This window comes from Kryptolebias marmoratus, linkage group LG20 (genome assembly GCF_001649575.2).
Source record: "Kryptolebias marmoratus isolate JLee-2015 linkage group LG20, ASM164957v2, whole genome shotgun sequence".
NCBI classification, from domain to species: Eukaryota; Metazoa; Chordata; class Actinopteri; order Cyprinodontiformes; family Rivulidae; genus Kryptolebias; species Kryptolebias marmoratus.
The window spans coordinates 18,675,885-18,697,760 of record NC_051449.1 but is presented as its reverse complement, the minus strand read 5'-3'; the positions used below and the strand labels follow the sequence as shown (position 1 = coordinate 18,697,760).

Below are 21,876 nucleotides of genomic sequence, written 5' to 3'. Positions count from 1 at the left end.
CGCCGCCGCCGCCGCTGTGGCCGAGGGGGACAGGGTGAAGACGCTCGGAGCGGTCCAGCAGCCACATCAGATGATGATCCTCACAGACACGCTGACACCTTCACCCCCTCCTCTCTGTTGTTTTACACAGTTTCTGAGAACTGCAGCTCAGTAAAAACCAAAACACCCAAGCAACAATTTTAGCACCACCCAAAAAAAAACCCCAAACATTTCATACAACAAACACATCATGGCTCAACAGGAATGCTGGTAGGACGTCATTTAACGTGGACAAAATTTGCAAAAGGGAAAATTTTTACAAATAGTATTTTAGCAAAACAATTGATTGAAACCAGCTCTTTATTTTATTTTATTTTCACCAGGTCACGGACTGAACAGGCAGTTTTAGTTTATAATTTTCTTAGAGATTGACTCACTGACTTTTGAGTCGTCCAAAACTTTTGCAAACCGGCTCCTCTTGCTGCTGTAGACTTCGCACCGATGCAGTTCGTCCATCGAAGACGCGTTTTACCAAGTCTGACCTCTCCGGAGCGCTTACAGTCAAAACTCTCAGCAACTTCTGTGAACTCTTTTCTCTTTAAAACTAAAAGCGAAGGAGCCTTTTTAAACACTTCCAGAAAACGCTGTAGACAAATAAAAAGTGATACGTGCGGCGGCCAGACGCGTCAGCCTCTTCCCCGGTTCAGGACTAAGGCTCACTTTCTAGTCTGTTCCTGTCTTATTAAGAGTGCTGTCAGGGAGCGAGAGACCCGGGGTTCTCTAAGTGACAAGCCCTGAAATAAGAGAAATTATGTTTTCTAGTCTTTAAGCCACCCTTAGATATCACTGTTTCGTATGTTTTGCTGATTACTTGCTGACACCTTTCGGAGATGATGGTCAACATGAGCTTTCCGTCATGCCTTCAGCTCTCGGCGAAGATCCAGATGGCGTCAGGGGACGACTACAACTTCCACCTCCAGCTCCTGCACCCCATCGTCCCCCAGCAGAGCTGCTTCAAGATCCTCACCACCAAGGTACGGCTCCGAGCGCCGCGAGTGTTGTTTGTGTGCCGGCGAAGGGCTTTGACGGATCCGAGGTGATTGTTTTTACATTAACGGCATTTTTCCACATTTTACATCCCCCATCCCCCGTGCATTCCCAGCCCCCCCCAAATTTGAAGTGTTTTGACATTTAAGTGGGTCGGATGGCATATTCACGAGGCTTGTAGCAGACCTGCGTTCTTTTCGAAAGCACTTGTGTTGAATTGCCCATTACGGACTAAAAGGTACAGCGATGTGCTGGAGAGCACAGACCACAATAACTACTTGTTTTTTGTTTTTTTTTGTCCCATTTAGGGTCACGGTGACCACAACTGGAAAAAAAAACAGCCTCAAAATGAGCAAGAGAAGATGTCAGGTCTCAGTTAGAACTCCTCACGCTGTTTCTGAAAGGCTTTTGTAGTTTAGAAAAGTGTACGGAAATTGTAAGCAAGTCAGAGTTACAGAAAAAAATAAGGTCGAAGGAATTATTAGCGAGGTCGGGTGACGTCCTCATAAGCAGTCAGTGTCTTACCTGCAGGAGACAACAGTCGGCGCAGCCAGGTCATGCCAAACTGTGGATTTAACTGAACTGATTTATTGAAATGAAAAGAAAACAAACACTGGTTTTCAAACCTGGTCCTCAGCTAGGCGATTCACGCAAAAAATTTTAAAATCTTTTTACTTGGCTGTTCCCTTTTCAGGGGTCCTCACAGTGAGTCATCTTCCTCCATCTAACTCTGTCTTCTGTGTCCTCTGTCCTCTCTCCAACTACCTCCATGTCCTCTAACTGCATCCATATGTCTCCTCTTTGTCTTCTTCCTGGCAGCTGCATCTCTAACATCCTTCTACCAATATACCCACTGTCCCTCCTCTGCACGTCCAAACCGTCTCAGTCTGTCCTCTAACTTTATCTCCCAGTCCTTCAACCTGAGCTGTACCTCTGATGACCTCATTCCTAATCCTGTCCATCCTCGTCCCTCCCAAGGAGAACCTCACCATCTTCAGCTCTGCCACTTCCTGTTCTGTCTCCTGTCCTAAAAACAAAGACAAATATTTTAGTCTCTGAAACGGTCAACGTGAAAGAGAAAAACTGCACATGTAGGACTCACAATAAAACTAGACGTTTCACACACAAAGGCGTATCTGTGCAGTAATCTCAGGTTCCTTTAACTGTTTTTGCTTGAGCGGCTCGTTCCTACAGCGAACACAGCACCGTCGAGGCGTTTGAAAGTAAAAATAAAGAAAAAGTTTTTGAACTTTTCCTCAGATTGATATGGAGCCCTTTACGTGTCTTGGCCGCGCTGGCACTGACTTTCATCAATAATAGAGTAGACTATCAGACATGTCACGAACATGTTTTATCGCGCTATAAAGAAAATATGATGCAGTAACGTCACGGGCCAGGGGAACCGATGGCACTTAGAGCTCCGAGCTGCAGTTTTATTGACGAGCCTTAACGAATATGTAGTTTCGACGTATTCCGACTTCTACTGTCCTGATAAATGATGATTAATTAGCTTGGCGCACTCCAGTTTCTCTCCTAAAACTGGTTATGGAGTGAGGAAAACCAGCGAGGTAATAAACATTCAGGTTTAGGCAGATTATTGAATCTGTGGCTGATCATTACTTGGGTTAGCACTCTGGAGATCAGCGTCTTAATCTCTTCCATAATTTAAAGCAGAATAAAGTAGGTCTGCCGCTACCTTTAATTCCTTAATGCTGGTAAAGCTTACTGTAGTGGGAGTAGGAATGAGAAAAACCCACTCTCACTGTACACACTACAGCTTTTGTAGCGAGGTTAAATCAGTTCAACTTAGCTGATTCACACATAAGGCGCAAATCCTCCCTCCTACGCACACACACACACACACACAACTGTAAAGTTGCTGAGAGTTCCTCAACACTGTTTAAGGTGATTACTGACCTAATGAGTAGGATGGGTACTTCTTATTTATTTTTTTCCTACGATACACTAATTAGTGTGTGTTACAGATGTGGCCTAATGAACGTGCTGGCTGAGAGTGTGCTGATTCAGGATTTACACCACTGTCAGGGTTTAGCCCACAGATCAAAAGGCAGATTTTATGCTAACTTTCTTTTTTTTTTTTAATCATCGAGAAGGTGAATGTGGGTTTTTAGGGCATTGATCAGTTCAGCCCCTTTAATCACCAAGCTCTGCTCAGCTCTTTTAAAATTTCCTTTCCTTTTCCTGTCCTGTCCTTTCCTTTGTTTGTCCTTTTTGTTTCTTCCTTGTCCTGCCTTGTTACCTTCCCTTAGCTGTTCTGTCTTATCTGGAATATATTTCTCCTTTTCGTTTTCTTGCTTTTCCTTTTTTTCTTATATACTCGTCCTAAGACAGGACATTATGTTATGACGTTGTCCGTCTACTTGTCCGAGCTTTTTATTGATAACCCTTTAACGTAGCTGGACACCTCATGGATCAAGGATGATCCCCATTGATTTCAAGGTCACAGGTGAACCCTGTGTAAAAGCCTTGCTCGTGCTCCAACTCTACAACCGTGCGATGTAGAAATGTCAAACCGCACAGCTGGACACGTCACGGGTTGAGGAGGATCCCTATTGATTTCTTGGTCTTGGGGTCAAAGGTCACAGGTGACCCTTTTGTTAAAACCTTGTCTGTGCTCCAACAACGTCCAAGTAACACAGAAACGTCAAACCCTCCGTTCTTTAGATCGTCCCTATCTGTCCATAAGTTGTCCACGGTGTATCTCCGCAAATGTTTAGGATAGAAAATGGCGTCAGACGACGGTGGTACTCGTGAAGTCTGTTACTCTGATTAGAAATGGTTTGGATAGGCTGGTAGTCATCCACAGGTAGGTTCTTCATATTACGACTGAAAGCTGCCGTTTCATGTTCCTTTATGTTCTTCAATTCAACTATTTGTTGATTTACTCCACGGACAGCCTCATTATCAGTGACATTGACCTTTCACCCCACCACATTCATCTATATACTTAATAGACACATGAATTCAGGATTGTTGTGTGAGGGATTTCATGCTTTGGATCTTTATTACTCTGATAATTTCCTGACAGGCGTATTATGTACTGTTAGTGGTTCTCTTCTTTTGTTTCCTTTGGTTGCTTCTCTTAAACTTTATCTGTGAGGTAATCTGTTTTCACTTCAGGTGGGCACTATTTAGGGCTGAACCTCTGACCCCAGGGTTCCTTTTTGTATCAGTCGTTTAATGGTGGACGTCTGGGGAAATGTGAGTTTATTTTTGCTTTACTTTTTACTGTGGAAAAAGGACATTTTCACAGTTTTACAGGTCAGAAACACAAGTTCCCATCTCGACACCAGAACATTTACTCTTGAAAGCTAAACTTCATAAGCAGTTGGTAACACAAATGATTTCTCATTGGATTATAAAGTTGCAGACTATATTAAGACAGACGACCTTTATGGGAAATGGAAAAGATGAGGCTAAGATACACAAGCCACCCACTGAAGGGAAGAGAAGGTCGTATTAGGATAATTGAATACCGCACAAAAGGTAATTTGAGTCATTCACATTGAAATAATTGTCATATCAGGAAGAAAAAAGCAAAGCTGATGAAACCCGATGTGTCTTTCCAGTAATAATGTAATTAGTTTTATATTGGACAGAGGCAGAAATCCTCTTGTTCTGCTGCTCACAGCCCGGTCTCACCTTTGTTTCACAGTTCAGCTGTGCCTGAAGATTTACAGAGACTAAATACTCTCCTTAGACCAAAGAAACACCTGTTTGAATGTGCCATCCAAAGGGACAAAGATGGAAAAACACGTAATGAAATAAGATGCAGATGAATTTATTTAGGTTTGAGAAAGAGATTACACACACAAACACACACATAGTCCCTGTCTCGTACCCCCATTCGCCCCCCATGGACATATTCTGGCCATAAAACTGAGCTCACCCATGAACAGAGTTTCCACTTTATAATCCTTTCAAAATAAAGTACAACAGCAGAAACGGTAAGTGTGACTGGAAAAGCATCAGTAGGAAATAACTTGCGCGTCACCGCCAGGTGGTAAAAGTAAATAAGTTCTTTCGGCCGCTCCCTTCTTCAGAGGTCACCACTCCACGAATGATTTGATTACGCCGGATGCCCTTCCTTCCGCAACCTGGGCTCGAACCTGCAGCCTCAGGATTACCAGACCGCGATAAAAGTTTACCAGCCCCTGGTAAAAGTAAATAAATAAATTGGGGAGAAAAAACAAACAGTTGTGACGGTCACATTAATTTGTCAAATTGCGCCATTTTAATTCGAATGGATATTCAATAGACTGAACATTTTGCAGTAAAATGACTTTCGTGCTACCTCTGTGTTGCCCTTAGGCGCCACTCAGTTGATAAGTCCACCGCAAACGTGTCCTCCCCTCGTTCAGGCTGATATTTACTGCGGCGTGTCCATCAGATGCGTACGGGTGACTGAGACTCTGAGTGATGCCGCCCACCGTTGACCTGTGAACATGAAATTGCTTCTCAATAACGGAGTGAAAAGATCTGCCCGCATAAAACCACAGAGCCGACATTAACTGCAAAGTGGCTCGCCGAGCGCAGCTGTAGGACCGAGCGTAAACAGTCGGGCGCGGTGTAAATAATGTGCTGGTAAAATCCATAATGGGAAATCGATCGGTTGTCGAGTGTTTCTCAAAGGTTCATCCGGGTCAACAACAAAAACTTACGTGGACGGGTTCGTTTTTGTTCATTTGTCCCCCAAAACTGCAATGTTGGAGTTTGGATACAGGCTGAAAGGAATACTTAGGCACAGGACTTGGACACCCATCCTAAGAGGGGACATATTATGGTATGGCGCTGTCCATCTCACTTTCTGTTTGTGGACAATTTTTTTTGTCCGAGCTCTAAATTGATAACCCTTTAAGGTAGAAATGTCAAACTGCACAGCTCGACGCCTCATGGGTCGAGGTTGATCCCTATTGATTTTAAGGTCAAAGGCTCAAAGGTCAAAGTCACAGGTGACCTCTTTGTGAAAGCCTCGTCTACGCTTCAACTGAGTAATGTAGGAACGTCACACTGCATACCTGGACACTCCATGGGTTGGGGATGATCCCTATTGATTTCAGAGTCTCGGGGAAAACCCTTTTTGTGTTCTAACTTTGCAACCGTGTCACACAGATGTGTCAAACTGCATACCTGGATTTACCACTGGTCGAGCATGATCCCTATTGATTTTAAGGTCACAGGTGATCCCTTTGTGCTCCATCTCTGCGACTGTGTCCTGTAGGAATGGGAAACTCTTTGTACCCTGGATTATACTCACCGACAGGCGTATTGTGTACTGTTGGTGGTACTCGTGTTCATTAAGGAATACTCGGCCCGAAGGGCAGCACCACGGAGACAGTTCAGCATATCTGAGCTTCCTGTCTGGAACCTGGCTTGACGAAACCTAAAAGATAGCAGCGATTCTGATGTTTAACTCAGACTTTTTAAATTTGTGTTTCACATCAGTTAATCATTCTTCTGTTATTCACCAATCAAACATGAATCGGGACGTTAAAACCTGCTGCTGCGGAGATGGAGGCCGAAAGATCTTAAACTTATTTACTCCACACTCAGGGGGTTTATTAGTCTCTTTCTGTGCCACAAATTGCAAATCGTTTCACTGACCAAATCAAATGAATATTGGGTTGATTAATTACTCTGATACAAAATGGTACTAATGAATTAAACTTAATAACTGTTTAACAGATTTCCCATCAAATCTCAACAAAATACAGAAGCGTAGACAGCTCACTGCAGATCAGTTTAATTTATGACTCCAAGTGTTCTAGTTTATACGTACATATAAAAGAAATTTTGCAAATGGATTTAAAAACAGTGTTCTGTTCAAATAGGATGATTTGACTTAATATTAGACTCCATTGACTGTTTGTTTAATATAATAAATGATTAAATTAAAACAATCTTCCTGAATAAAAATAGTTTTGTATTTAAATCGGGTTAATGAAATGCCAACATTGTAAAAAAAAATTAAGTTTGTATGGACTACGGCTATGTTTTTTTTTTTTTCTATATGTATATCAAATGCCATATATGAAATGAATTTATAAAATTATAAAACAAATGTCGAACTGCAGAGGCTTTATATTTACTATTTGCATACAAACTAAGAAAAAGGCGAACGCAAAACCTTATTATGCTGTGCTCTTTATTGTCGTTCAAGTCTTTATTTGACTTTTAAATGCTAAAAAACAGGACTGCACTGGTTTTATGTCTCGCTCTCTTTACGGCCCTCTGAGCTGAGGCTCGTTACGTTGACTATAAAGGTGAGTGTCGTTAAAAAAAGAGCGCTAAATAAGTAATAAAAGCAGGATATCGAGGTGAGTTGGTGGCTTTGGTGCTCTGGGTTCAGATTTCAGCTGGTATGGATTTTGTAGTTACGCTTTGGCTTTGCAGTTTTTAATAACCTCTGTTTCTGAACATATGAGACAAACAGGTTTTAAACTCTCTCCAGGAAAAAAAACAAAACATTTGAGAGTCCACCCAGTCTGGGTAAAAACCTCCTAGCTTCCTCTCAGCTTCTGGTTTACTGACAGATGGGCGGATTTTCTTCATTTCGATGCTTTCTCAGCCTCATACTTCTCCGTGGGGAAAATTAAAAGTCCTAGCACGGATATTTAACAACTGATCTGGGTTCAGATCCCGACCTGGTTCCGGCCGTTCGCCCGGCGACGCATTCATGTTGCCTCAGTCTGATTTGTCTACGGGATGTCATCGGGAAAAGAAGAAGTGAGCAGTTTGTGACAGTTCAAACCTTTTGTTACCACGGTGATCTAGCCAGGCTCAGACTCCGACTTTAGGTTTAACACAGCCAGCTAAGTTGGAAATCTTGCGTCATGGTACAACCGCTTTTTACTCAGACCCCTGGTTCTTGTTTCACCCCGAAGACCCAAGGACATTTTGGCCGCATCGTATTTTAAACGTTCGTCACGATTTTCCACAGACTGAACCGAGGAGGCCACCGAGTCAAAGGCTTCATAAGTTGCGGAGGTGAAGCCCCAACGCTTTGTCCAGCGTCACTGAAGAACTTTTACCGATCTGTTTTTGTCCTTTAATGCGTTCTGTAAGAACATCTGCTTTTTGCTGTTGCGCGTTTGAAGTGAAGTAGTCGTCGTCTGGTAGCTCCACGAGGGTTTATATAACGTGTCTTGAGCGATACGCACGTCCATAAGTCAAAGCTGAGCCACTGAAAGCCCTCCTGGTTATTTTAGTTTATTTCACAGCAAGCTCACAGGAGGACTGAAGGGGCAGCGCGCGGCCAAAAGTGCTGGAAATACATATATTGTGCGGTGTCAAAGTAGCAGAAAGCTGTAGAGAAATTAGATTCGGGAAGCGTTGTATAACCTGGCGCCTGTATTGTATGTGCTCTATCCACTGAGGCTACACTGTGCTGAGAAGAAGCTGACCTGCACAGAAAACTGCCCCCTCTCAAAAAAAAAAAAATAAATAAATAACACACTTCCTTTCACTCATTTTCTCACTTTTCCATGGCAACAGCAGACACTGCATACCAGAGGTGCACGTGGGTTGCAGCTTAAACAAGAGCTCAGTCTTTGAGAGACTGCAGCCGAGGAGTCTTTAACTCCCTCTACTTTTTTTGTTTGCTGTTGTTGTCTTCATCATTTGCCACCTTTTGTTTTTGCCATCCTCACACACGCGCACACACACACACACACACACACACTCTCGTCCTGAACGCACAGCCTGAGCGCTTCTTTATGTTTCGCCGTGATGTAAACACCTACGGTTTCTGCAACCAGAGGAGAGCGTTCAAGCCCTCCTCCTCTTCCTCCTCCTCTCTCTTAAAGCCCTGGCTGCTCTCTGGTCCAGTGGGCTCCTCAGGCACACACACACACACACACACACACACAAGCCCTTATAGGTAATTGTACCAGTCAAAGTTTTGACGTGGCATAAACCCCCCCCTCCTATATAAGCTGCACAGGTGAAATGTGTAGGCACATGTGCTTGTCACTGAGCGACCCTGACTAAGAGGGGAGCCGTTTGATTCGTCCCTCATCTAAATGTTTCGGAGCCCCTTGGAAGCCGCTGGGGGATGAAAACATTCAAGTGAACAACAGCATCAGCAAATCAAGTTCCTCCTGATTGGCATGCATCCCTAATGAGTGTTTAAAAAGAAAAAAGTTGCCCTGAGAGCTGTTGATTCTCAACCAGTGTTGAACTCGGTAACAGGCTGCCCTGCGCCCTCTGCCGCGCCGTGTTTACGCCTCGTCTCCTCGCCGTCTCTAAAGACACCTTAGCGGGGCGGAAGCTAAGCCGGGCTCGCTCGCACGCACGCGCGCACTCATCTGCGAGCGCCGAATCCGAGCAGCAATCTTTCGGCGCGCCCGTGCTGTTTAAGCCAAGTGTTCGCGTGTCAGCGTCGCGTGTAGCGCATTATCGTCAGCGCGACCTCCTCCTGTCCTCCATCACAACAAACATTCCAACCGCGGGGGTCACCGCCACAACGGGGGAGCCAATTACACACTGGTGTGTTTGATCGGAACAGACGGCTGATGCGCACACGCACACACACACAGAGAAGCGAGCGCGCACGCTCAGCACAGTTTTGAATCCTCCGCACCCTCGCCTTCATTCAGCTCTAAAGTCATTTCTTGTCGGTGTATTTCTAAAGTGGCGTCTCCAGGCTTTAATTTGCTCGCCTGTCAGCGTCTAAGAATGTTTATGTGTTTCGATTTTGTGTCTCTTTAGTGAGTTTAGGGGAAATCTGCCAGCATCTGGAAGAAGAGGGAAGAGATGCTGGATGAGGAGTTATCATATGAAGAAGGAAGGGATGTGTGTGTGTGTGTTTGTGTGCGCTTACAAACACATGTGACAGTGACACAGGACCTTAACTCTGCTCTGTAAACTGTGTGTGTTTGTGTGTGTGGTGCTGTATTGTAAAGTCCAGCCCCTGGGGTCCTGTGAGTGGTGGCCCCTGATTGTGGCTCTGCTGTCACATCCCTTTATAGGCCATCGCTTCGCCTGTCATACACACAGAACCCCCGCTCTGAGAAACACACACACACATATACACGCACAGCGCCTGGGCTGCCATGTCTTTGAAAGCCAGGAAACACAGATGTAGCAGCAGATTAATGTTGCATGGCCCATCAGCGCGCACAGAATCACACACGCTCTGACACACGTGGAGCCGTGGTTTGACTTCTGTCACACTCGGAGCTGCAACAATATTCCAGACAGTAAATAGTACCTGCAGCTGTGGCTGGTAGCTGCAAGGTGGAAACTCATGATTGGCTCGGTTTCTGTCTGTTGCTTCTCTTTTTTATATATATTTTCCCCTACCTTCTATATTTTCTGATTTAGTTTGAATAAGAATAAAAAAACAAAAACTGTTTTTATGGAATTACACAACTGGAGACAAATTGAACATGAATCTGTTCATACAGCAGGTTCAGTAAATTTAATGTAATTATTAAAATGTTTAATGTAAAAAGACATTCACTGATGGAAAAGCTCTTGTGAACCTACAGTAGTTGTTGGTATAATATATTACTCACTAATCCAAATCATTCAGTTCAGGTGTTCCAATCACTTCCATGGCCACAGGTGCATAAACGAGGCAAACCTCTATGAAAGAACGGGAAAGTGACTGGGAACGACAGCGACTCAGCCACAAAGTGGGCTCAGAGGATGCACAGAGGTCACCACTGTTCTGCAGAGTCAACAGATACAACTTTGTATCCCCAAACTGCTCCCAACTTTGTGGGAACAGTTTGGGGATGGCCCCTTCCTGTTCCAACATGGCTGAGCACCTGGGGACAAAGCAAGGTCCATAAAGACATGGAGGAGCGAGTTTGGTGAGGAAGAACTTGACTGACCTGCAGAGTCAACCCGATAAAACACCTTTGGGATAAATTAGAGCAGAGACTGAGAGCCAGGCCTTCTGTCCCACATCAGTGTCTGACCTCACAGATGAGCCTCCAGAAGAATGGTCAAAGAATCCCATAAACACTTCTAAACCTGTGGAAAACCTTCCCAGCAGAGCTGAAGCTCTTCTAGCTGCAAAGGGTGGATCAACATCATATTAAACTCTATGGATGAAGAGTGGGATGCGACTCAAGTTCAGATGCGTGTGAAAGGAGGTGAGTGAATACTTTTGGCAGTATAGTCTATGTCAGGCATCAGAACTTACACTTCTGTTTCTTTAAGAAAGACCAAAAGGGTATTTTCCCAAACAACTGAGACAATAATAACTAAACATAAAGCGTAATATTTTGTGTGCCTCACGGTCAAAAAAACCCAGTTTTTTTTAATTAGAACATTTTACATTTACTGACGGCTGTGATGTCAGCCTGTCGAATCAAAACAGCAGCTAAGTCGGTCGCTGCCGTTCTTGCAGTTTGGAAACCAAGCGCAATAATCGAAATTAGGTCCAACACACCATCAGGTTTCTACAGTCCGCCCTCCTTTCCGCTGTCTGTAGATTTTAGAACAGGAGATAAGTCACTGGAAGTTTATTAACATTTTTTTTTTCTTAAGTCAGCAAGAAAGGTAGTTTAGGCTGAAGGATCGGGGTGAGTTTATGAATATCCAACAGCATGGATCCACTCAACTTCATACATCGGCTTCTATCTGAACGGATTTATTCACAAACTGACATTTATCAGGAGTGTGCCTCCTGATGATGACAAAAGGAAGGAAACTGGAGAAAAAGCAATAACCTGACTTGTCAGAATAAAAAAAAACAACCATCCCTTGAAACTTTGTAGAAAAGGGGACAAACACTTTTAAAAATATGTACTAATTAGATGATGTGATGAACTTATCTCTTCGAAGCTCAATGAGCGATTAAACACCCACCTGCGGAGGCCGAGAACACTCATACCTGCCCTTTTATTTATTTTGTAGTGATTTTTTTTCAAGATCACGAGTTGATTATCATCTTATCTCGAGATAACCAAGCTAGTTTTATCTTGCTGTTGAATGGACCTCACCATAACAATAAAACCAAAGCTTAAAACAAATAAACGAGTTAAGCTTGCTCAGTCAAAGCCAATATATTTGTCTCATCTAGGACTAAAAGTCGGTAAGAAGAAATGGGTTTTAAGGAGCTTTTTAGAGGTCTAAAAGCCCGCCTTTACCGTAGAAATTTGTCATTTTTATTATGTTTTGGGTGAGTCCTTATGGGCTGCATGGCGCCCGCTGGAAACCGCCCGTTCACGGTTCTGATTCAGTCCACCGGGTTGCTGCAGACGTTCATTCTTCTGACTTAATGGCTCTTTCTTGATTGGTTTAATTGCTGAAAAGGCTCACGTCTGAGCGGTGCCCGTCTGAGTTGTGAGTGATGTTCTCGCCGTGCTCCAGCCTTTGTGGGATGTTCTTTTCATCCACAGTTTAAACCCTCGGGTGTTACCTGGGAAACCAGGGTACGGCTCGTTGAGAGCTTCAGGAAATTCATTTTGAAACGGCGTCATAATAAAGACGACCTCCAGTCATGTATATATTTAGCGATGTTAAAACTCTGGCGGATCATTTCGGTTGATTCGTCTTTAAAGCGCTTAAACGGTTAAACGTGGGGGAAAGAATACTTCCACGTCAGACAAAACATTTCACGCCGTTTCTGTTAATGTCCTTTGATCTGAGCCGTGTTCTCAGCGGAGACGAGTCTGTTTTTAGCCCGGCGCGGGGCAGCAAGTGATGACACGGGCCAAAGTGGTCTATCATTGCACCGCCACACGCACCAGCTCATCAGCTCTAAAAGCGATCCCCCGCCTGGTTTCCCTCAATCCCCCCCCCCTATCCTCCCTCACCTCGTCTGCCTCTCCTCTCTCCTGCTCCCCTCATAAATGAATCATCACGTCGCCCAGCAGAGCAGAAATGTTCCTTAATTGCATCGACATCACCAGATCTGTCTTTCGCATGCACACATATCAAACACACACACCATTAATAGGTGTTGAGTGAGGGAGTGTGTGTGTGTGTGTGTGTGTGTGTCAGGTGGGGGCCTCGTGGCGGTGCTGCTGTGTGCCCCTGTCAGTGCAGCTCAGTGTTAAAAGCCCCCCCTCCCCTCCTCTCCCCCCTCCGTCTCTCACACTGGCCCTCTGGCTGACAGGCATCTCGTTAGTGCAGTATGTCTGTCAGTGAGGTTTGAGATTGAGCTGTGCCCCCGCATATCCCTGATGTCTCTCTCTCTCTCTCTCTCTCTCTCTCTCTCTCACACACACACACACACACACTCTCACAGGCTAAGTTGTCCACAGCTCTGAAGAAGTCAGCCTTTCTGGCCTCAGTAATGATCTGATGCCCGGCTGCTTTTAACGCGTCACTCTAATGGAAAGCGTTATTTTCGTCCCCGCGCTCCGTTTTGTTAAATACTGTTGTCTGTTTTTCCTTCCTTCTCTCCCCTCTTCTTCTGTCCCCCTCTCGTCTTCTGGCAGGTGGAAATCAAGATGAAGAAGACGGATGCCATTAGATGGGAGACGCTGGAGGGAGAAGGACAGGAGTCCAACATCAAACACTTCAATCCCCGTCAGTCCTCAGCGCCGGCATTCACGCTCTCCGTCTCTGCTCTCCTGTCCGTATCCATTCTGCCGTCACTCCCGTCCCTCGCCTTCTTCCTCCACCACTTCTTGTTTCTTGCTTTCCGCCAAGATCAATACAGGCTCCCCGTTTGTCTGTTCTCTTCTAAAATGAGAGTGGGCAGCGGGGCCCTGCTAGAGTCTTTCATTAGTCTGACGGTGAGAGGGAAAGGTATGACAGCAGAATGCAGTTCAGTATTTGAGCCCACACACATTTCTGCTACTGACGGGATTAATTGCAGATGTAATTGTGTGCGTTGAAGAGAAAGTGAAAGTTAAGTGGGCAGCCAAAGTATTTTTGTTGTTGTTTTTCATCCCAGCTTGACCTCTGCCCTGTTTATTAGCGCCTGCTTCTAAACTCCCGTTCCGTTGAAAGGCGATATGCGACGGCGTGATCGTCACGGCACCATTTTTGCGGCACCGGTCGCGCTTGGCCTGAATCTGTCTGCGGCGCGTCTGGTGCCGTATTTATGCAAATCTGTGTCTGGATTACGTTTCCCGCTCTGCCGCTCCATCTCTCGTCGGGATTATAGCGGCTGTGTTACATTCAGAGAATATAGAAATCAAATCAGGATGTCGTCGTTCCACACGTGAGCTTGAAGGATCTGTAGCAGAGAAGAATTTAGAGTTGCCAGTCAAGTTTTTTTTTTTGTGTGTGTGTGTGTGGCAAAATTAGTCATGGGGGTGGGGGGGGGGAGTCCACCCTCTCTCAGTTCTAGGGTTTATCAGGACATACTAAAAAGGGTCTGATCTTTACCAGGTCCTAAAATGATCCAAATCTAACCTCAAGTGTATAAAAACCCAGACTCCACAAGGAGATTATGAACTGAATAAAAATGAAGCCAAACTGGAGAAGCTGTCCTCCCCGTGACCCAACAGCTTGTAGAACCTCCTTTAGCAGTAATTACTAACTTCTCTCACGTGGTTGTGGAGGAGTGTCGGCCCGTCACAGCATTTCAATCAGGTTCAGGTTCTGGACTTTAACTGGACCATTATAACTCCTTTATTCTTTTCTTTCTGAGCCATTCTGTTGTAGATCAGCTGCTGTGTTTGGGATCATTGTTCTGTTGAATCATGACCCATTTTGATCCAAGCTTCAGCTGTCAGACAGATGGTCTCACATTTGACTTTAGAGTCCTTTGGTCTACAGAGGAGTTCAGGGTCGACTCAACGACTGCAAGGAGCCCAAACCATCAGCCCTCCACCACCGTGCTGACAGCTGCAGTGCATTCTGGGTAAACATCTGTCCTCTGGTCTGCAGAGGAGCCCAAACCATCAGCCCTCCACCACCGTGCTGACAGCTGGCATCAGGTGTTTGTGCTGATAAGCTGTGTTTGGCGTCAGCATCATGGGTAAACACCTCTACTTTGGTCTCGTTTGCTCTAAGAACATTGTTCCAGAGGTCTTGAGGTTTATTAAGATAAAACTTTATAAACTTCAGTCGTGCTGCCATCTTCGTTTTACAGAGAAGAGGGTTTCTACCTGCAACTCTTTCAAACAAATCATACTTGTTCAGTCTTTTTCTAATGGTCCTGTCATGAACTTTAACCTTTACCTGCTAACTGAGGCCTGTAGAATCTGAGATGGAGCTCATTTATCTCAGCATTGCACAGTCTGACCTTGGGGTAAATTTTCATTCTTCACACCTGGGAAGATTGGCAGCTCACTACATAATGACTGACTTCATGTTTGGAAATTACCTTTAACCCTTCCCTGATTGATGAGCAGCAACAGCTGCTTCTCTAAGGTCATTGCTGATGTCTTTCCACCTTGGCGTTGTGTTAACACACATCTGTTTGCTCCAGAGCAGCAAACTGATAAAACACTGATGATGATCAGGTAATCAATACATCTGATCAGCAGCTCCTGACTGATACTGAACCTCTGAGGTCCTGTGGAAGCAGCAAGAGAGGACTTCATTTCTGTTTAATAAATGATGACGTGGTGGAAGCTGTTGTGTTTTTGTTCACTTGAGATTAGGCTTTAATCATTTTAGAACCTGGTAAAGACCAGATCCTTCTTATGTCCTGACAAGTAAAACCCTAGAGCTGATAGAGGGGGAACTTTAGTTTGTATGAGTGCAGATAATAAAGGTTTGTGTGTTCAATTTTAATTAAAAAATCGAACATATCTTAGATTTATGGGTTTTGATTCACGTCTTTATAATCAAGAGGACTCTGCTGAGTCTAACGAAGCCTTTCAGCTAAATCTTTCTGTTATTCGGTCTTAAATGAGCTGCCTGAGACGCTTTTTTTTTTTTTTCCCGCCCCCCTTTCAGATCAGTACCCCACATCGTCCCACTACACCCGCAAGTGGGACAAGATGGTGTCGGACATAAGCGAGGAGGAGAAGAATGAGAAGCTGGAGGGAGACGCGGCGCTCAACAAGCTCTTCCAGCAGATCTACACGGACGGCTCCGACGAGGTCAAACGAGCCATGAACAAATCGTTTGTGAGTATCACGTTCAGGGCGCCGCGCCGCGCCGCTTTGGGCCTTGCGCTCACAGACCCATCTGCACGCGACCACAGTTTTGGTACCACAGTTTGCTCGTCATTTGTGTGTTTTCTCAGTTTAAAAAATGTTAACTATACAGTCGTCATGTCAGTCAGGGAGATTTAAGAAACATATAATTTATAATGTAGTCATTTATGTTTTCTCAAACCGAAGCCTCATCGTTTGGGTGTGAAGGAGAAACGCTGCAGTGGTGCAAACAACCGTGTCACCATCAGTTTCACATCACACAGCTGTTTTAGCAGAAATATTATGGCATTCTTGTTAGATGGAACTACAGCTAGCTGCTAATGCTATTTGCTATTGCGAATTACAAGAATCCATGTTAGGAGTCACGTATTGTGAAGTTGGGATGAGGCTGGAGAGCAGCAAACATTTCCGAGGGTAGAAACAGAATTTAGGAAAGAGTCTCCAAAATGTCTCCAGTCGTTCGTGCAAATTTTCCTCTCAAAACGGAGTAGTTGCTGGCGTTCTTAAACCCTTCTCGATGTAGTTTTTTTTTTTACATTTCTGAGCATTTGAGCTGCATTTTGACAGTCAACGTCCAAAGCTACAGCCTGACTGTCCAGGTGTAAAAACCTCGCCATGGTAAAATATTATTGATTAAAAACGGGTCTAAATCTGCCTTTCGTTTCAGAGGTTTACTCCTGTAGATTAAATCCTAAATGTGGGGTGGGTACAGAGCGGGCCGAGGCGGGGAATCAAACGAACCTGCACTGAAACATACGCCGTGGTTTTTCAATATTGGCCGCTCAAAAAGCAAAACTGACGAAAACCCCTCAGAATTCAGTCAGACCAAAACCGAAACCCGTTTTCTTGCCATCTTGAGTCGTCGGCTCGTCTGCAGCCCGGTGAGATCCTGCACTTGGGTTGATGAAACGGTTCATTACCATTTGTGGGTGTCTTCGCTGCAGATTTGCTAGCTGATGACTCTGGAAACGAGGGGCCGGTGAAGGTCAGCTGCATTGGATTAAACTGTCATCGCCAAACCAAGCTAACACAGTCCTCTTTTTTTTTTTTTTTTTTTATTTATTTTTATCTATCTTTCTTCTGTAATGTCATCTAAACTAGAAAAGTGCAAACTTGTTCTTCCCGTCTCATCCATTTCGCTCTCTGCTTCCTCCCCTCCATCTGGCACTGGCACATCATCAGAACCACAGAACTGCAAACAGGCTTTTGGATTTTCTGATTAAAGTTAGGAAAATAAAACTTTATCCTCTTCTGTTATATTTCCTGCACACTCGTGAACCGAACCACTTTTGAGACGCACACTGCTCTCAGTTAATGATTAAAGCGCCGCACTGCTTCCACGTCAGTAAGACTCGTAATATTCTTAACGAAACCTTCCCCCCCAATTACTTCCAATCGCTGGCAGATTGGTAAAAACAAAGGTGGAATAAAAAAAACCCTCATTGTTAGCTTTGAAAACGTTTAACCCACTTCCATTAATCCAAGCGATGTCTCTGGAGTTTAAACGGGAAAATTCCAAACCTTTTTGTCTTCCTAAAGCAGGAAATCTCTCATCACTTCCTGTCGCTGGATGCTTCTGCGGCGAGCTGACCTTTTAAAGGAGGCAGCGTTGGTCTTTTCACCCTGTTACGACGTAACTCGTGTTGATACGAGCTGCGGCTTGTCCATCAAAGAGTGTGTGTGTGTGTGTATTTCTGAAAGCAAGCAGGGCTAATTTTGGCCTCACTTCTGCAAATCCGAGTCGCGGATTGTCAATTATCTTGGCTGGAAAAGCTCCTCTCTGCACTCGCACACACACACACCGCCCTACACTGACAGCATCTCACAGCCTTAAAATATCGCCTGAATCCTCATAACAGAGGGGATGAGGGGGAAATGACAACAATTATGAGAACAGGACCGTGGTTAAAGAAGAATAAATCAGCCACTTTAGTTATTAAGCAGCATATCTTCCTTAGATGTTTGATTTCTTTCTTCTTTTTTTTTTGTGAAGTGAAAGACGAGCAGCATGTCGGCTGAAGCTCCAGGAACAGATTGCCCCGTTCTCGTTGAACTTTTAAAAAAAACAAACAAAAAAAAATGGCGGACTTCAACTGATTTGATTCGTTCTACTTTGTTTGACAGGAAGTTGAAATCAGAAAGCCTTCTGTCAGAACTTGGTTCTGTTCAAGCAGAGAGAGGCGATCTGCGTTGTTGTTGTTGTGAGTCCCGATGATGAGAACTCACCCCGTTTCCCTCGTTGCAGATGGAGTCCGGAGGTACGGTCCTGAGCACCAACTGGGGCGACGTGGGCAGGAGGACGGTGGACGTCAGCCCTCCGGAGGATGTGGAGTTCAAGAAGTACTGAGCCACCTCCCTCCTTTCTATACCCTCCTCTGTTAAACGTCGTCCTCTGTCGCACTCGGTCACCGGTTCACTTCTCCGCCTTTTTGCTCCTCCCGTCTCCCCTCCTAAAACACACACGGCCTCCTCTCCATCACCGGACGGGATCAGTCTGAATCTGTTGATCGGATCCATTCGAAGGCTGTCGGACTCAACGAGGAACTATGAATGTGACCTGAAACTTTTTTTTCTCGAAACATCCTCAGCCTTTGTGTTTGGAAGCCTTTTTTTTTTTATTTGCCATAATCAGCACACATTGTTAAAAACAAACCAAATGTACAAATAGGTTAGGACAAGAATCTGACTTGTTTCTTATTAGCACTTGTTGAATGTTTTAATTTGCTCGTTCTTTTTTCTCCCCCCCCCCACCGTAAAGAGTCTCCAGCAGTACTCTGCAGTCTTGACTCGTCTCTTCCTCAGTGTGACTAATAGTTCAGTGTAAATAAAAGATTTGTTGTTCGGCTCTAAAACTTGGTCCCGGGTTTTATGGTTTGTTGTGTCTGCTTTTTGTGCAGGTCGAAAAGAGATCGCTCAGACTCCAAAAAAAAAACGGCAGTATATTAGGACGGACGGGGAGGGCCGTGCTGGGAGCGATAAAATGTGGGATTACTGATATGAGAGCAGGCGGTTTGAGATACGGCTGACAGCTTGAGGATATGGTTTACTTATTGCGGCGCGATCGGTATCGCGAGGGAAGAGCCCCGAGTTGTTTGGCCGGCGGAGGAGGGGTGTGGGACGCCTTCTCCGCTCCCCTTCCAGCTTCCTACTGTACGCCAGGCAGCTGCAGCTGTGAGGGGGCGTCCTGCCGAGGCAGGAGAGCATTAATATGGATCAGCCTCCCTAACCACATCATCAAGCCTCTCACACCGAGTTAAGTGTTAAATTCATCACACGTCGTTTCATCTCTGGCGATGATCAAACAGCCATTTGTGGCTCTGGATGGAACTCTTAGCTTCGTGACACTTAACTCTTCCGGCGCACGCGCTCGCTCCTTCAGTATCCCCGACACACACACACACACCGCCCCCATCCTTACCCCCTACCCCTGCCCAAGGCGGCTCTGCGACATCAAAAGCAAAGCTAAGCGCTTTGCATCATGGGTAAGATCTGGGAGCGTGACGGCTGCGGAGTCTTTAGTCTCATTAAAGAATTCCGGAGCTGCGGCTCGCACATTAAAGGACTCGGGGAAAACTTTGCTCTGCTCCGCCGCTTTCGGAGCAGAAACCAGACGCAGGGGGGGGACGAAACAAGCGACAACAACAAAAATGAGTCAACAAATAACGCGCACGTTCATTTGATCTGTAACAGGATAAACAGACCGACACAGAAGTTTATTTAAAAAAAAAAAAAAAAAGTTTTATTCCATGGTATTGCACTTATTAGATGACTTCTTCAATGCGGATAAAAACAGTCAGGTGAACGCTTCAGAGATGAAAGCAAGGAATAAATCACTTATTAATCACTTGGAACATCTATATTTATGTATGAGGCTGATTATCAGCTATATGGATAAAAGTTTACATGTCTTTAAATGCATTTATGTTGAGGAAAACAAACTCTAAATTCAGCTATAATGGGGAGTTCCTTTTATGTTCTCTTCAGTGAGTTTTGCTCTAGTTTATAAAACCTAAATCAGCCGCTGCTTTGTGTGATTTGAATCAGAACACGGCTACTAATGCAGCTCTGATTGAACAAATCTGCTCAGACTTGACTACCTACTGTTTTCTTTTTTTTCTTTTGTCTTAACCTGTCCTCCCTTTGAACCCCGGGCCCTCCACCCGGAGCTCCACCACCTCTCAGGTGAGTCCAGGAGGCTCACACCAGGCCCAGGATGCGGGCCACCCACCACTTGCAGGGCATGATGACCCTGCAGGCCACCCTGCAGCCTCTGTAGTGGTACGGCCATGGGTGGTACCCGCCCAGCGGCTCGCAGATCCTCTGGCAGTGGGTGTAGCTGCGGCGGCACTCGTTGCAGCACACGCACTGGTGGTCCAGCATGGGGTCGATGTCCATGGTGCCCCGCTCGCCCTCCAGTCCTCTCTGGAAGGAGGGAGAGGTTCAAGTATGTTTACTAAAGAAGGGAATCGTGGAAATGAATCCGATTTTGCCACACAGGCAAAATGGCGTGATGGCTCCTGATAAAATAAGAATTTACAAACAGATTAATGCTGAATAAAATGACAGGATCTTGGATAAAGAAAAGCATTAACAATTCCAGGTAAGAAAACTGTTTGGTAAAACTTCTACAATAGTATAAATTTGACCTTTTATCCAGTATTTTAAGTGTTTAGTTTTAATAATCTTAATGTTGCCTTTAACGTAGTTTGTCCTGTTTGGGTCCAACTGGTCAGACATTCAAAGAGAACGATGGCGTTCGTAAATATCTCAGTAGTGAAATTGTTCCATATGTTTAAAATTCACCAAATTGAATTTAGCTCTACTCAAACCTTTTTTTGGATGTGCATTTTAAGTTATGAATCTGTTATTAAACATTTATACTACACTACTGACTTCAGGATCTGGATCCATTATTTGGACTTAGATATACTTAGATTATATATATATATATATATATATATATATATATATATATATATATATAAAAACACGTAGATATACCACTGTGTCGTCAGCGAACCTATGACACGTTACGTTAGCTGGACGAGTTTCAAGAAAATTGAGACATCCGAACAAAAAAAGCTAGGGTTCCAAACGTAGAACCTGGAGGTACACCAGCGTTAAAAACCGTCTCAGAAACTTCGCCGCTGACGCAAAACCAACTGTTTTCTGTCATTTCAATGTAACCACATCCGTTTAATTACATTTGCTGAAATGAAATTTTGAAGGCTTTTCTTTGGATCAAAACAATACGGCTCCTCTTTTTTTTTCGTATCCAATTTAGCCTTGATGGAAGAAAAGAGGAACAGGAAAAGAACGCAATCTCGGTGAAATGTTTTAAAAAAAAATTTAACTGCATATAATGTAGTGAAAAGAAAGTAGCATGTAGGCGTGAAACTTTTTTTTTTTTCCCAAAGTCTTTTGACAGAACAGTGATGGGTCTATAATTACTAATGAGTGCGTTCAACAGATTTGAATACAGGCACGATCGCTGTCGTTTTCTAAGACAACCCCCCCCTCTAATCATTTCTGAACTAAATGTCTCCTTATACAGTAGTTTTTAAGCAGTACTGTAACCATCTCGTATGTCTTCCCCCTGAAAGACCTAAAGGAGATAATCATCATTATTTTTGATTCAGTTACTTCTCTAAAATGCTAAATTAGGGCGAATGGATGACCGGATTAGTAGATTCCAATGTTCCGGGGCTTCTAGTTTGGACTCATCAGTGAACAGAGCTCATTTCAAAGCCATAAAATGTAGATTTCTACCATTTTCAGTGGGCTGTTTACTCCTCTTTGTAGTTTGGGG

General features: G+C 44.4%; 2 protein-coding genes across 3 annotated transcripts in view; one reads left to right on the top strand and one right to left on the bottom strand.

Annotated features, from left to right (window-relative positions):
* The window catches only part of sugt1 (SGT1 homolog, MIS12 kinetochore complex assembly cochaperone), a 27,055-nt gene extending 8,132 nt beyond the window's left edge, over positions 1-18,923 (top strand). For both annotated transcript variants that reach the window (XM_017420307.3, XM_017420308.3), the window contains exons 10-13: positions 906-1,013; positions 13,446-13,536; positions 15,865-16,037; positions 18,313-18,923. In XM_017420307.3, coding sequence (XP_017275796.1) covers positions 906-1,013; positions 13,446-13,536; positions 15,865-16,037; positions 18,313-18,414 — 474 coding nt within the window. In that variant the 3' untranslated portion in view covers positions 18,415-18,923. The remainder of the gene's footprint in view (positions 1-905; positions 1,014-13,445; positions 13,537-15,864; positions 16,038-18,312) is intronic.
* An 893-nt stretch (positions 18,924-19,816) lies between these two features.
* The window catches only part of LOC108238239 (chondromodulin), a 9,776-nt gene continuing 7,716 nt past the window's right edge, over positions 19,817-21,876 (bottom strand). The window contains 1 exon segment of the mRNA XM_017420198.3: positions 19,817-20,489. Coding sequence (XP_017275687.1) covers positions 20,265-20,489 — 225 coding nt within the window. The 3' untranslated portion in view covers positions 19,817-20,264.